This window comes from Alexandromys fortis, unplaced genomic scaffold, assembly GCF_014885135.2.
Source record: "Alexandromys fortis isolate MF-2015 unplaced genomic scaffold, M_Fortis_MF-2015_v1.1 scaffold_39, whole genome shotgun sequence".
In the NCBI taxonomy this organism is placed as follows: Eukaryota; Metazoa; Chordata; class Mammalia; order Rodentia; family Cricetidae; genus Alexandromys; species Alexandromys fortis.
The window spans coordinates 10,463,745-10,478,903 of record NW_026067918.1 but is presented as its reverse complement, the minus strand read 5'-3'; the positions used below and the strand labels follow the sequence as shown (position 1 = coordinate 10,478,903).

The 15,159-nt window shown below is 45.7% G+C and overlaps 1 protein-coding gene across 5 annotated transcripts in view; it reads right to left on the bottom strand.

Annotated features, from left to right (window-relative positions):
• Positions 1-211: 211 nt before the first annotated feature.
• The window catches only part of Tnrc6c (trinucleotide repeat containing adaptor 6C), a 120,282-nt gene continuing 105,334 nt past the window's right edge, over positions 212-15,159 (bottom strand). For all 5 annotated transcript variants that reach the window (XM_050140523.1, XM_050140525.1, XM_050140528.1 and 2 more), the window contains 9 exons: positions 13,845-13,928; positions 13,349-13,589; positions 10,874-11,041; positions 7,683-7,874; positions 7,116-7,259; positions 5,116-5,310; positions 4,399-4,469; positions 3,658-3,797; positions 212-3,024 (listed from right to left, as the gene is read on the bottom strand). In XM_050140523.1, the coding sequence (XP_049996480.1) occupies positions 2,664-3,024; positions 3,658-3,797; positions 4,399-4,469; positions 5,116-5,310; positions 7,116-7,259; positions 7,683-7,874; positions 10,874-11,041; positions 13,349-13,589; positions 13,845-13,928 (1,596 nt within the window). In that variant the 3' untranslated portion in view covers positions 212-2,663. The remainder of the gene's footprint in view (positions 3,025-3,657; positions 3,798-4,398; positions 4,470-5,115; positions 5,311-7,115; positions 7,260-7,682; positions 7,875-10,873; positions 11,042-13,348; positions 13,590-13,844; positions 13,929-15,159) is intronic.

Below are 15,159 nucleotides of genomic sequence, written 5' to 3'. Positions count from 1 at the left end.
ATGCATCCAATTCAGTCAGGCCAGGGGGACTTAGAAGCTGTTGTCTCTCAGTGGCTACTGACAGACTCCACATATTCTTAGCAAAACCAAAGCAATGCCTCAAGTCAAACAGCCAAGACTGAGTTTAGCCAGGAATGAAGGCCAAATCAGCAGAAAGTGAAAAAGGAAGTCCCTGCCTCTCACAGATAGATAATGACCCAGCAAGAGTGAATAGCCAAGAAAAACCGCAGTTTATTAAGACTCAACAAAGCGCTGTATTTTTAAAAGCAACCTCTGGTGTGCGTCCAACCACCACATTCCATGAGGAGGGGCACTAAGCGCCACAAATGTTTTTTCTTTTAAGAGTCAGAGACATTTTAAATTCAAAAGATTCAAAAAAAAAAAAAAAAGAAAAAAAAAAGGGGGGGCACAAAGATTGAAAACATCCTTTACTTCATCCCCAATTTTAAAACATTAGGAGTTTTTCTATAACTCAGTGCTAAATGGCAGCATGGCAAGCTGTAGGTCTGGAGCACACGCACGCACACGCACGTATTTGATATACATACATCAAATATCTAGGACGCACGTGATGGTGATGAGATGCAGTCACTCAGGAGTCCGTTCCGGGGGATACATGATGAACTCAGTTGTGCATAGCTCACGATCCTCTAGAGAACCAGCGTTTCTCTGCGGTCCTGCAGGACTTGCTTTCTTCCTTGTTTTGATAAAACTATTAAAAAGCTAATTAAAAAATGTAATGCACAAGTTTCCTTACCACATAGGCAGGGAGTACAATGTTCATATATTTTTTTAAAACATACTTGAGGGTGTGTTATTTCATTGTCTTTCTTCCTTGCAAAACAATCAAAACATTGATCATCTTTAAAACATAAAGCAATTTTTAATATATAAAGCACTCTTCAAACATCTATTTCTTTTGAGTCCATTATTTGGTAAATATGTAACTGCTACACATTAGAGATTAGGTATTTTTCTTCTTTGTGTGTTTTTTTCTGTTTTTTTTTCCTTTTTCTTTTTTTTCTTTGTTTTCTTTTTTCTTTTTTTTTAAATAACATCTTCAGTGCTAGGAGTTGGGTTTAAAAATACATGAAATGGTGTGGAGCTGCCCCCGGGAGCCCTGGCTTTCCTGAGAGCTAGCCGGCATGTGCAAGACAGAGACCACAATGCCTCATCACCTTGAGGAAGGGTGAAGACAATTGATAGAGTCCATGATGGCTGGAGGGAACAGCACGCCCCATCCCAGAGCTCTGAAGTAACACATCTGTATTCTGAAAATAGGTTTTTGTTTGCTTGTTTTTTTTTTTCCTTTTTTAAAGATGGAAGTCTTTTTTTTATTCCTTTTAAATTTTTTAAATTTTTTTTTTAAATTTTATTTTAAAGTCTGAAGGAGAAAAAAGGTCTGTAAACAGGTGGGAGCCCAAAGCACAGCTCCTCCAAAAGCAGTCACAACCCATGTCCAAGTGCTTGTCCCCGCTCCTTGCGGGACACCCATTCTCTACAAGTATCTATGGCCACAGTTCAACAACAGTTTTGTTTTTCTCTTTAACTTTATATTCCAGATGGGAAATGGTGCAATACTCTGGTAATAATCTTCTTGCATTAGTCCACAATGAAAAGCTGCTAAAGGTAGATAGACATATTATTCTCCAGAGATATACACTGTAACTTTAAATGCAATAACAGAGTCCTTGAGTAAACATTTACACATGAATTGTCACCAGCCCTGTCCCGCGTTCTCTTTACTGTTTAGGATTAGCTGAAGGAAGGGCAGGGACACCTCAGTGCAAAGTTAGAAGCGAACAACAATGAGAACATTTGACCAATGCGCAAAAAAAAAAAAAAGAAAAAGAAAAAGAAAAAAAAAGCATATACTGAATAAAAGGGAAACCCACAGTTAAATCCCTCACTCACTCTCAAACACGCATACAATAAACGCTAACCGTGCAAGCACGCACACGCACTGTTCCACAAGCACACACGCACATGTAGGCTATGACGTGGACATTTCCTAGAGCCTGTTTCTGTGCACAGATGTCAACGTGGAAGTGTTCACATTTAGGTATTGGCCTGCTGGGTTCAAGTATTTGCATGTCTGATATGTCTTTTTTTTTTTAACTTTTTAAAAATAATTTTTTGGGATAAAAAAAATGACATGAAAAAGTAATGAAACAAGGGTAAATGTGCATAGGCGGATCCTGGGGGACAGAGCATTAGCCACGCCTCAGCTCTGTGCCTGCACAACGCAGCTGCCCGCCCGCCCGCCGCCTCTGGTAATGTGCATAATCGTCACAGGCTCACTTTAAATAGGCTTCAAGTCTCCCCCACCCCGCCATAAAATAACCCTTTCCAGCCCACAGTCTGAAAAGTGCCCTTCATGATAAAACTATTCTAAGCAGCTTTTATACTTAAAACGCAAAATGACAACACACCGTACAAACATAAGACGACATAAAATAAAAAGCTATGAGGAACATCCTGTCGTTAGCACGTGACACTGACCAAACGCAGCCCGCACTGTCTTCAACAGTTCGCAAGGGCTGAGGCCAAGGTTCATCTTCAGAACTGGACAGAGGTACTCGAAGGGGCAGCTTATCCATCAGCTGGAGCCTCAGAGCCGTGCCTGGCATGGTCAGCTCTCTCCTCCCTGATGAAGGTGACCCCTAGATGGACTCGCCGCTGAGCAGGTCCCCAGGCAGCAAAGTGTTGAGAGGTGTGGGGCTGCCAATCACCCTGGCATCATCAGCACTGGGAGGGCCCCAGAGACTGCTGGAGTACTGGGGCACCCCACCCCACAGCAGTTCACTGCTGCCTTTGCCGCTCAGGCACGGGGTGTTCCAGTGGGCAGCGTCGCTGCGCACTAGGCCATGGGTGCTGCCCGAGGAGCCCAGCCTGGGCTGGCTGCCCCCGCTGCTAGATTGCCAGCTGGAGGTGGGTGGGAGGGCTTGGCCTTGGGCCAGGAACCGGTTCACTTCTTCTTCACCAGCAAACTCAGCCAAGATGGTGGTGTTTCCCAGTACACACCTAGAAGGCAAGAGGCTGGGTAAGTGTGTCATTCTGAGTCCTGAGTCTGTGTTACCAGGAAAGACAGACAAAAATATCATCATGCCACAGGCTATCACGACGACCTAGCCTTGTGGCCATGTTGTCACTGTTAACTCTAAGCTAGATAATGAATTTGGCAGCCACGGAGGATTGATGTGTGGAGTACATGTTTAAGTGTGCTGTATGGTAGGGGTGGGGGTTCAGCTGGCATCAGTGTCCCCCACCTCTGGTGATACTCCAGAGCAGGTCTTTTTGTATTCTGCATGGAAAGCACCCTCAAGCGGGCAGTGGGCTGCTGTAGTCCTGGAGCCTGGGTAACTAGAAGCTCCTTTTGGACTTTTCCAAGGGAACACAAAACAAACCCAGTGACTCTGTGGAGACACAGGAAGAAGATGGCTGTCTACAAGCTGAAGAGCTAAGCCAGAGGAATCAAGTCTGTCCATATTTTTTGATCTTGGATTTCCAAGATCAGGGCTAGGAAAGGACAGAGTTCTGCCCAGGGCACCACCTGTGCAGCAGTGTGGGGTGGCACCATAACACTCGCTCCCCCATCTAACAACACTGGGCACTGGTGGCTACTCAGCAGTGAGGGGACTGAGGAAAAAAACATACATGTGCAGAGACTTTTGGGCCTTGGCGGCTTCTTCCTTGGAGCTGTAACGGACCACAGCATTGCCTTGGGTCAGATTCAGGTGGAATGTGATGAGAGGCCCATGCTGCAAACACAGCGTCCGCAGTGTAGAACCGTCAATCTGAGGAGGAAGCAAAGGGCAGAACACGCGTTCCTTCAAGCTCTTGCTGTGTTCTGCAATAGCAGTATGGAAACTGGGTGAACTGCATACCAGAACAGACTTCCATTGACAGGCTAGTGACAGCAACTACCACTGGAAGGTGCCTTTGTGGCCAGGCATCTGCAATGTAGGCTACTCCAGTCAGAGGCAAGGGCCAAAGTTCCATTTTGAGTTCTGCAGTTTGCAAAAGGTATAGCAGCAGCTTGGTAGTCTTGAGGTGACAGGCTAGTTCTGTGACAGAGAATGGTGCCTACAAGCTGACATATGCCTGAGGTGGCCAAATCCCCTTGAATGGATGTGTAAGATAAAGGTTCTCTTTATAAAAGTATGTTTTTCAGATTTTGAAGGGCAACTAAGTCACCAGGAGCATGGCTGAGAAGTGCCTGGCTGTGTCTGCCCACACTCACCTGTCATTCATACTTGCCTCAGCGACTCGAGGCTCTGAAGGAAGATGCCTGCCTGACCACAGGTACCTGCTCCAGGGGTAGAGCAGGTACCTTTTGGCCATAAGCAACTACTCATGGATATGACATGACAGCCCCCGACCTGGCAGCACTTTTACCTGGGGTGTGAGGTTGCGCAGAACGAGCCAGCTGCTTGTTCTTCCTGAGGTGTCAGTACTCCAAGCAGAACCTGTGTAACAAGTCCATGGATCAAGAATTCAACCCACAGGCCATGTTTCTAGTCTGACCTAAAACATACCCAATCTCATAACCACAGTAGATTTCACCTATGGCCCATGAAAACCCTGCTGCCAGCCTAGGAGGCTTGTCTTTTTCTGTCTGTGCCATAGGGGTAGGTTTGACAGGGTACCTGAGAGTCACTTGGAAAGTTCTACTCTACCTTGTGCTGTTCCAGCCCCAGGCTTGTTATAGAAACGCACAGCAGGGCAAGACAGCTGCTCTGCATCTCCACAGCTGCCAGCGGCGCCCAGTGACTGCACACGGGATGCAAACGTGGTGGAGGGACTCTACAGAGCTGCACAGCATGTCTGAGGGACCTTCATTCCGGTATAAAGCCTTTATATTTCTATGGAATCTTGTGAAGAAATTAAGACCCCTGTGCTGACTGAGGTAGGTGGAAAGCCTAGAATGAATTGTCCGAGGACACAGTCCATATGGTATTTGCCCTACAGGTTTATGATGCTCCAGCTCTTTCTTAACCTCTCAGGCTCCAGGGGTCTGATAATAGGCCTGGGATAAAACAGGTGCATTCCTAAAGCATGTATGGAGCAGCTTCTCTTACCCTGTACCCTGTCAACAGGAGGTGCAGTGCTTACCCGAGGAGTAGGAGCTGGTCCAGCCTAGGGGGCTGGTGCCCCACGTAGAGGAAGGCTTGGGATTGGCTAAGCCTGGAGGTGGCCTGGTGGGTGCAGTAGTGTTTCTGGGTACCTTCCACAACTCATGAGACAGAGAGGCTTGTGTGTGAGAGGCTGGGCCCGAGGACCACGTTGATTTAATGTCTGACAGTTTACCTGGAAGGAGAAAAAGAGAGACTGTGCACTGCGCACACCCAGACAAGTGAGTGCGGCTGTGGAGTGATGGAGTCCTGCAGAAGGGAGGGCAGCAGTGACAGAGCACCAGGTGCCTTCTGTCTCATGCTTCCCTGCCTCTGGGTGGCCCAAGCCAGCCTCATGGGCTGATGGGACAGCTATCATTTCTGCTATGAAATACTGTGTGGCCGGGCGGTGGTGGCTCACGCCTTTAATCCCAACACTAGGGAGGCAGAGGCAGGCGGATCTCTGTGAGTTTGAGACCAGCCTGGTCTACATGAGCGAGTTCCAGGACAGGCTCCAAAGCCACAGAGAAACCCTGTCTTGAAAAACCAAAAAAAAAAGAAATACTGTGTGTGCCCTGTGCAGACTTGGCTGACACTTTATCAGTTTGCTAACCTTTGCTATGAAGAAAATAGAGTACTGAAGAATAATCTTTTTTATTTATTAAATTTTGTATTTGCTTGAGACAGGGTCTTCCCAGGTAGATCTTTGTGAGTTCAAGCCCTGTCTACAGAGCAAGTTCCAGGACAGGCTCCAATCCAAAGCTACTAAGAAACTCTGCATTAAAAAACAAACAAACAGGGCTGGAGAGATGGCTCAGAGGGTAAGAGCATTGCCTGCTCTTCCAAAGGTCCTGAGTTCGATTCCCACCAACCACATGGTGGCTCACAACCATCTGTAATTGGGTCTGGTGCCCTCTTCTGGCCTGCAGGCATACACACAGAATATTGTATACATAATAAATAAATATTTAAAAAACAAACAAACACACATACACAAAAAAAGGAGAGAGGGTCTTCCTATGTAGCCCAGGTTGGCCTTGAGCTTGTGGTAATCCTGCTGCCTTTGCCTCCCAAGTGCTAAGCTTACAGGCATACATGCATAAATATACCTGATTATTTGGTGTTAGGAATGGAGCCCAGGGATTAGTGAATGCTAGGCAAGCAGTCTATCAACTGAGCTACACCCAGACCTCCCAAATTCAATCTTTAACTAATCAGCAAGCTGTGCTGGGATGGTCATGGTGTACACAGATGCTTCTTGTGCAGTCTCTAGGAGCATTAGTCCCCAGTCGGAGTAATGTTCCTTCTGAAAGACTGACAGACACTTCCCTCACAACCACTACGATCTCCCAAGTTTCTAGAGATCTCTCTAGCCCAACTCTAAATTTTTTTTTTTTTAAAAAATATAATAAACAGTTCTTGGGGCTGGAGAGGTGGTTCAGAGATGAAAGAGCACTGCCTGCTCTTCCAGAGGTTTTGAGTTTAATTTCCAGCAACCACATGGTGGCTCACAGCCATCTATACTGAGATCCATTCTCCACTTTCTTTTACTCCAGAAGAAATGATTTATTGAGGAGCTGTGAGGTCTGCAGTGTCACAAGAGTGTTTCAGACACCACAATGACAGGCCAGCAGAACACGGGTGCACCTTGGAACTGGGGCTCACAGTGGGAAGGCTGCAGTTAAGCACAAACCTACACTGCTGCCTGCCTTTGCATATCCAAAGAGCCACAGACCTTGGTCACTGTGGGGAGAAAGGAGCAGCTGAGCTACTCAGGTGGGACCTACAAATCACATGTTCTTCATCAGCCCATGAGGAGACATTATCACCTCCATTCTGCAAGTGAGGATACACGTTCCCACTGCTGAGATGGTCAAGTCCCTGCCTTCTTTATCATACGTGGCCTCCCTGTAGGCATGCAGTGTTCCAGCACAATCAGATGATGCCTCTCCATGAGCCTGGAGACCCACCCACAGAAGGCAGGGTGATGGCCCTCCTCACCTCCACTCTTGAGGAGGTAGCGATTCACATCCTGGATAGTGGTGTTGATGGTGGGTCCAGTAGGGACACTGCCAGGAGTGACATCAGGGTCATTCTCGGGATCAATATTCTGAAGTCCTTTCCATGGAACTCCGGGATGAAATTCTGTTCATGGAAAGCAAAATGAGGATGCATACTAGAGCACCTTCATGTTGCATCATGACACTTAAAATTAATTTTTTCATATTTGTAGAAATTTAGAAAATCTGAATGAGGCTCAGAGGCACTCCTTGCTTAGATTTAATGAACTCTAAGTTTATTAGATTGGTCATTCTTTTGGAACAAACTAGAAACAGCTACCAGGTAGGAGTTGGTGTCCCTTACTTACCCACTCCCCTTTGCCACTGACCTACTCCTGTCTTGAACCGGGAAGCTACACAACAATGCTTGACACCAGCATACTCTGTCCATTCTCAGTGGAAACCCCAAGCTATGGACTTTAGACCCAGACTCCCACAGCCCTAACAGCTAACCTAGGGTTAGGGTACATCTGCATCTACTGTTGCCTGAGAGAGTGTGCAGTCTTACCTGGGGGCCAGCTGATGCTGGAGCCATTTGAGATTTTATCACTGTCAGATTTGGCACGTGACCAGCTATGGGGAACAGCTACGGGAGGACTGGCTGGTGACTCACTGTTCTGGATTAAATCGTACCGGCCATAGGAGTCATCAATGGAGGACTTACCTGGAGGCCCAATGCTTAGACCTCCAGGGATAGCACCTACAGAACAGGACCAGAAACCAAGTGAACATTCTGTCAAAGACCCCTGGGGATACACTGCAGTCTTCCTTTCCAGGCCCAGTACCTTACTCACCCCTTGGAGTCACATGGACTGTCAGCCTTAAGCTGTCCAGGGTTCTTTAAGAACTGTTGGTTGGCCCAAATATGGTCTTTAGATGACTACATTTTTTGTGGTGCTAAGCACAGAACCTAGGGCATTGCATATGCTCGGCCAAGCTTCTACCCGAGAAGCACTGACTAACCCATCATTATTTTTTGTTTCTTGAGACAGGGTTTCTCTGCACAGCCCTGGCTGTTCTGGGACTTACTCTGTAGACCAGGCTGGCCTCAAACTCACTAAAATTCACCTGTCTCTGCCTCCCCAGCACTGGGATTAAAGACGTGCGCCACCACCACCTGGTTGTTGTTGTTATCATCATTGTTACTTTTCAGTGTGGGGAATCTAATCCAAGGTTTCATACTTGCTAGGAAAGTACTCTACTACTGAACTTTATTTTTTGAGATGGTATCATATAGTCTGGATTGGCCTTGAACTTCCTATGTAGTTAAGAATGATCCTAAACTCCTAATCTTACTGCTTCTAGTTCCCCAAATACTGGGGTTATAGCTGTGTGGCACTATAAACTATTTTAGTTTGTCAAGTTGGAAGGTTTGTTTCTTTTTAAGATATGGTCAGTCCAATACTGGCTTTGAACTTGCTGTATATACTGGATCTCCCTATTTCTACCTCTCTAGTGCTAAAATCACAGGCATATACCACCAAGCTTGGTTTAGATGGTGCTGTACACTTTATCCCAGATTTCTTGCAATCCATGCAAACATTCTACCAACTGAGCTATTGCCATAGCACAGAAAAGTATAAAAAGTTTTGATTTGTGTGTGTACACCCATGTGCTTGCTCAGAGGCCAGAGGTGTACTTGGACATGGTCTCTCACTGAACCTGGAGCTAAGCTAGTGGTCAGCAAGTCCAAGGTACCCTCCCATCTGCTCCAGGAATCACTGGGGTTACAGGTATATGCAACCACACAGGATCTCATGCTTCTGCAGCAAGTGCTCCTACCTGCTGAGCCAACTCCTCAGCGACAACACTCTCCTCCCCACTTTTAAGAGACTTGTCCAGGCAGGTTTGAAAACTTGGGCTCAAGTGATCATATTGTCTTGACCACTTGACTAAATTCATGTCACGTACCCAGTGAATATTAATGACTATCTATCTATCTATCTATCTATCTATCTATCTATCTATCTATCTATCTATCTATCTTCTTTCTATGTATGTATGTATGTATGTATCTATCTATCTATCTATCTACTTTCTATGTATGTATGTATGTATGTATGTATGTATGTATGTATGTATCTATCTATCTATCTATCTATCTATCTATCTATCTATCTAATCTATCTAATCTATCGAGCTAGTCTCTCTTTACAGCCCTGGCTGTCCTGGAACTCACTATGTAGACCAGACTGGCCTCAAATTCAGAGATCTTCCTGCCTCTGCCTCCAAAAGCTATTATTAAAGGCATATGCCATTATGCCTTTTGTGCTCTGGCTATAAATATAGATTCTTGGATGACCACTGACTGAGTTACATTGTAAATCTTTTTTTTTAAAGATTTATTTATTTGTTTATTAAGTATACAGTGTTTTGGGCATGTATGCCTGCAGGCCAGAAGAGGGTATCAGATCTCATTACAGATGGTTGTGACCCACCATGTAGTTGCTGGGAATTGAACTCAAGTTCTCTGGAAGAGCAGTTAGTGCTCTTAATCTCTGAGCCACCACTCCAGCTCACGTTGTAAATCTTATATCGAAAAAATATTTTTTTGAGATAGATCTCATGAAATACAGACTGGCCTCCAACTTATAAGTAGCCAAGGATGGCCTTGAACACCTGGTTCTCCTGCTTCTACCACCCAACTGCTGGGATTACAAGCGTGCACAGAACACCCCTATCCCCTTAAGCTGGAAATCTTTATACCTTGGGAAGCTGCCCACTGTAAGTCTTTCTGGGGACAAATCAGAGTCTTCCTGGTATCTCTACACCACCTCTTTCTGCAGGGACGCTCTTAATATGCAAGAACAAAGTGGACACTGATTTATAGATAATAAACCAAAATTGACAAGGCCAGGTAAAGGGCACAGATGTTACATGGAGATTTTCTTGCTAAATTAAGCATTAGGGGATTTAATTTTCTTTTTAGATTATTTTCTATCTTTTGTTCCTTTCCAGTTCAGGGGATAGAACCCAGGTCCTCAAGTGTTTGAGGTTATAGTTCCCTGCCACTGAGCCACACCCTAACCCACTGTAGGCTAACCTCGTGATTAGCAGTTTTGTTTCTTTCTCTTTTCTGAGTATTTCTTTTTGTGTTTTACTTTTTGAAAGATGATTATTTTTAGTACTATTTTATGTATTTGTATATCCAGGCATGGGTATATGCATGTGAGTGTAGGTACCCATAGGGGCCACACAGCTTCAGTTACAAGCAGTTGTAAGCTATGCAATACAGGCGATAGAACTCAGCTCAGGTCTTCTGTAAGTGCAGTACCTGCTCTTGCTGAGCCATCTCTCCAGGCCCCATAGGAGTTACAAGGACTCTGACCTAGCCTCTTTTTTTTAATTTTTATTTTTTTGGTTTTTCGAGTCAGGATTTCTTTGTAGCTTTAGAGCCTGTCCTGGAACTCACTCTGTAGACCAGGCTGACCTTGAACTCAGAGATCCACCTGCCAGGTGCCTCCCAAGTGCAGGGATTAAAGGCATGCACCACTGACCTATCTTCTTTGGTGTGTTTGGAACTAACATCTGATGGTTGACCGACCTTGCCGGTCCTGTGTGATGGTAACTGCCTTTCTTCTGCTTTTGGAGCTGCATTCATAGAACTGCACAGAATCAACATGTGCTACTTCAGGCTACCCCATCACTAAGTCAACTACAACCTGCTGTGGAGTGGGCACTTACCCAGGACATACATACCATGCTTGCTAGGGTTCTGGTCCAGGGGAGAAGCAGCACTAGACAAGTTACCCATGGAGTTGGGATGTGTCCACTGAGGGAGGCGTGACTGGGACTGAGATGAGTCCTTCACAGACAAACCACTGCTCATGTCTATACTGTTGACATTCATGTTTGGGTTCAATCCAGCTGAAAACATAGGCATTATTAGTATTTCTTTGTTTTGAGGGAGGGTCTTGGAACATGACCTGGCTACCCTGTTATTTGCTATACAGCCCAGCCTAATCTTTAACTGACAGCAGTCCTCCTGCCTCAGCTTCTTAATGCTGGGATCATGTTTTTTTTTGTTTGTTTTTGTTTTGTTTTTTTTTGAGATAGGGTTTCTCTGTAACTTTGGAGTCTGTCCTGGAAGTAGCTTTGGTAGACCAGGCTGGCATTGAACTCACAGAGATCTGACTGCTTCTACCTCCTGAGTGCTAGGATTAAAGGTGTGTGTGTTCATCTTTAGTTTATCATGGTGACAGTGAACCTTTCCTTCTTGAGAATTCTTAAGGTCACTGGGTTACTGTTCCTGTTGACACGAATAAGTCCATCAGGCAAGAGACACTGCAGCCCACACTGTCTGCATGGGAGAAGGGGGAGACCCTAGAGTAACATGGGTTTCTGGTTTCCTGCCACAGGATGTTCAGTTCTTAAGTGGCTCTTCAGCATCAGTGCTGTTATGGTGAAAAGCCAGGAGCCAACAAGACAGACAAGTTTGCAGGTAAAGTTTCCTATCGCTAATAAGCTGCCTATTTTAAACATAATATATCACATATTAAATATAACTGTAAGTTCAATACCTTAACATTTTTATCAAAATAAATCTTTATCCAGTTTCAAAGATTCACTGCATACATGATTCCTAGAAATAAAGTCTCAGCAGGTTGGGGGGCAGGTACACGAGGATATGAGACACTGTGGACGGTGAACTGAGTGGCATGTTCAACACAAGTCTACCAGTACGTGACTGCCTCCCCCCCCCCCCCTCCATTCTGTTGAGCACTCTCTAAGCCAGGCTGGCCTCAAACCTAAGTCTATGTAACTGGATCAACAGCATTAGTACTGGGATCACAGGTATGAGTCACCATGTCCAACCAAAGAACTTTACATATTATTAACTCATGAAATCTTTAAAAGAGCTCTGTGTGATAAATATTTCTACTTCATATGGACAGGGAAATTGAGGCGATGAGCAACCAGGCAAACTGTATACATTAGCTGTGGGTGGAAACTGGGACTGAGGAGGTCTAAGTCCTAACTCGGGTCTTGACCAAAGGAGACTTGTGCTTCTGCCACTAAAGGGACGATAATGAACAAGACAGTAACAGAGGATACATTCTAGCTTAGTAGCCTTCTACTTCATTATAAAGTATATTTATTACATCTATTACCTGTCAAGTAGGAAGACATGACATACCATTCTCTGTAAAAATATGCATCAGCATTCTAAAGAGGGAGGTAGGTCATTGGCAGCTATTTACTGCTATCCAGCTGGCCTTTGCCCCTTTGGAGATGTATATTTGAAGCTACTAATTCCCCTTGTCCCATGTCCACAGATTCTTCCAGCAAACAATCCTGAAATGTTTCTCCTAGATCCCCAGTTAGTACCACGAAGTCTCCGGCTGACAGGTCAGGTTCTGTGTGCTGGCACTTCCCACACATCTGTACTATAGGAGTGCATGCCAGCAACCAGGCTATGGAGGGTCTGCTTTATCAGTGTGAACATCACTGACCAGAGAGAGATGTCTCTCTATAGCTGAGGCTAGAAAAGAACAGTGGAGACCTGTAATCTTAGAACTTGAGAGGTGGAAGCAGGAGGACTGCTCAGAGGTTTAATTAGCCTGGGCTACAGCTTGAGATGGCATCTCAAAGAAAAAAAACCAAAAATAGTAAAGATTGATAAACCAGGCCAGCCTGTGGTGGCACATGCCTTTAGTCCCAGCACTTGGAAGGCAGAGGCAGGTGAAACTGTTAGTTCGAGACCAGCCTGGTCTACAGAGTGAGTTCCAGGACAGCCAGGGCTACACAGGGAAACCCTGTTTCAGAAAACCAAACAATAACAAGCCAGAATGAAGTTAATGGTTTTCATAGTCCCACTCTTCAACCCCAGCACCATGGGTCAAACTAGGCCCTTGTTATGCAGTTCAGGCTGGTCTTGAACTCATGATAATGCTGCTCCTGCCTCCCAAGTGTTTGGACTATAGGTGAGTGCTACCACATAGGGCCTCCCTGGTACTATTAAGTACCTGTGGCAGGGTGAACTTATATTATGCTGAAGGCAATATTGCTCCCTCAAGATGAAGTCTTAGGAGGATCACTCCCTGATTCTGCCTCTGATGTGGTGTTTCAGCATTGCCAAGCCATTCAGCTTACTGTATAGCCATCCTGGTTATCATAGGAGGAACTTGAGGACTCCTGAACCTGGCGTAGCTTTTACACCCACAGAAGACTCACCAAGAGGATAAGGAGCAAAGGTGTTGGGTGAAGACTGCTGCTCTTTGGTCTGCAGGTCGGGAAGGCCGGGAGTCTGGGGGTGAGGGGGGAAGCTATCCATGGCCGATTTGCCTGCAGAAGGGTGCAGAGACAGGTGTGGCGGGGGTGGTGGTGGTGGAGGCTGCTTTACAAGCAGGGCCTGGGCCAGCTGGCGCTGGTGCTGCTGGATCTGCTGCTGCAGATTAGTGATTGTGCGCGCAACCTGGCAGGTGGAAACATATATATACACTGCACGTTAGCCAGGGTTGGCCAGAGTCCACGGATGACCTACAGACTGGGTTTAGTTGTACCTCAGCCTCTACCAGCTGGGTTAGCCTCATCCCAAACCTAGCTAGTCCTGGACTTTCCACAGAGGAAGTTCAACTAGAGAAAAGCCAACATCAAGGTAAGAGTTCATCCACTGGGGTTTCTTCTAGAATTAGAGCTAATGGCAACAGTCAGTCCAAGTGACACCTACTTGCTGCTCCTGCTGTCTCATGGGTCCGGAAACATTCCGCTGGGCCTGTAACATCTGCTGCTGGATTTGTAAACGTTGGTATGCCTGTTGACAGAAAAATCAAGCATTGTAAGAAACCATCAAAACAAGAGAGTCAACCTCCTTAACATTCAGGAAATAGAAAAAGGAATTCTTAGGAGTATTTAGATTAAAGGCTAGGTCAGCTAGATGACGTGGCAGAACACTACAAAGCTCAGTCCAGTTGTGCATGAGCCAGCATGAAGCACTTGGGTGACCGACTGCTGGACAAGCTGGGAAAAATGAGCACAACCCTCTGGCTGACGCAGAAAGTCTTCTCACTTGATTATCTCAAATGCTGGCTGAATGCTGCTTATTTTTCTGCACAACATATTTTGGGAGACGTCTCGATTAGAAGACTCCTATAGGAACTTTCAAATCAAACACCCTGGATTCCCAAGGCCTCTGTGAGGTCCAAATACAGTCACCCATATTGGGGTGGGCTTTTTAGTGATCCAGCTGCCCAAGTCACCCATGCTCCTGTTAAGTAATGCCAATAAACTCACTGGGTCACCTGATGTGGGAGTGTCATATCAATCTGTTGATTTCATTGGCTGAGCAATAAAGAAACTGCTTGGCTGGCCCTGATAGGTTAAAGCATAGATGGGAGGAGTAAACAGAATAGGATGCTGGGCGGAAGAGGAAGTGAGGTCAGACTCTGCCCTGCTTCCACAGGGACCGGACAGCCGCCATGCTCTGCTCTCCCAGGCAGCTGGAACCCACGATGGACATAGGCTAGAATCTTCCCGGTAAGCGCACCTTGGGGTGCTTACACACATCATTAGAAATGGGCTAGTCCAGGTGCGAGAATTAGCCTGTAAGGGCTAGAGTTCATGGGCCAAGCAGTTCTTAAATGAACACAGTTTGTGTGTTGTTATTTCGGGCATGAGCTAGCCAAGCGGCCGGGGTGTTGGGGACACAGCCCCGCCGCTTCATATTTCAACAGTCACCAATCTAGACTTAGGCGGAACAACCGTTTATTTAATTTGTTGTTGGTGCTCATTTGATCCTTTTTCTCCAGGAAAAGTCATTCAGAAGACTTGGTTAAAACAGAACCCAATGGAGGTGGTACTGTTAAAAATGCCTCAGGAGTTCCACGTAAGGTTTTCACGTAAGACTTCTCTAGAAGTTCTAAAACTGTAGCAAGTAATAAACTTCATTTTTCTAATTTTTCTGGAAAACATTATGACTAGAATAGTACTAGGTGTAAGCCAGTATATTTCTTCCAGCTTACTCACACAAGGAAAACCCTCCAGGA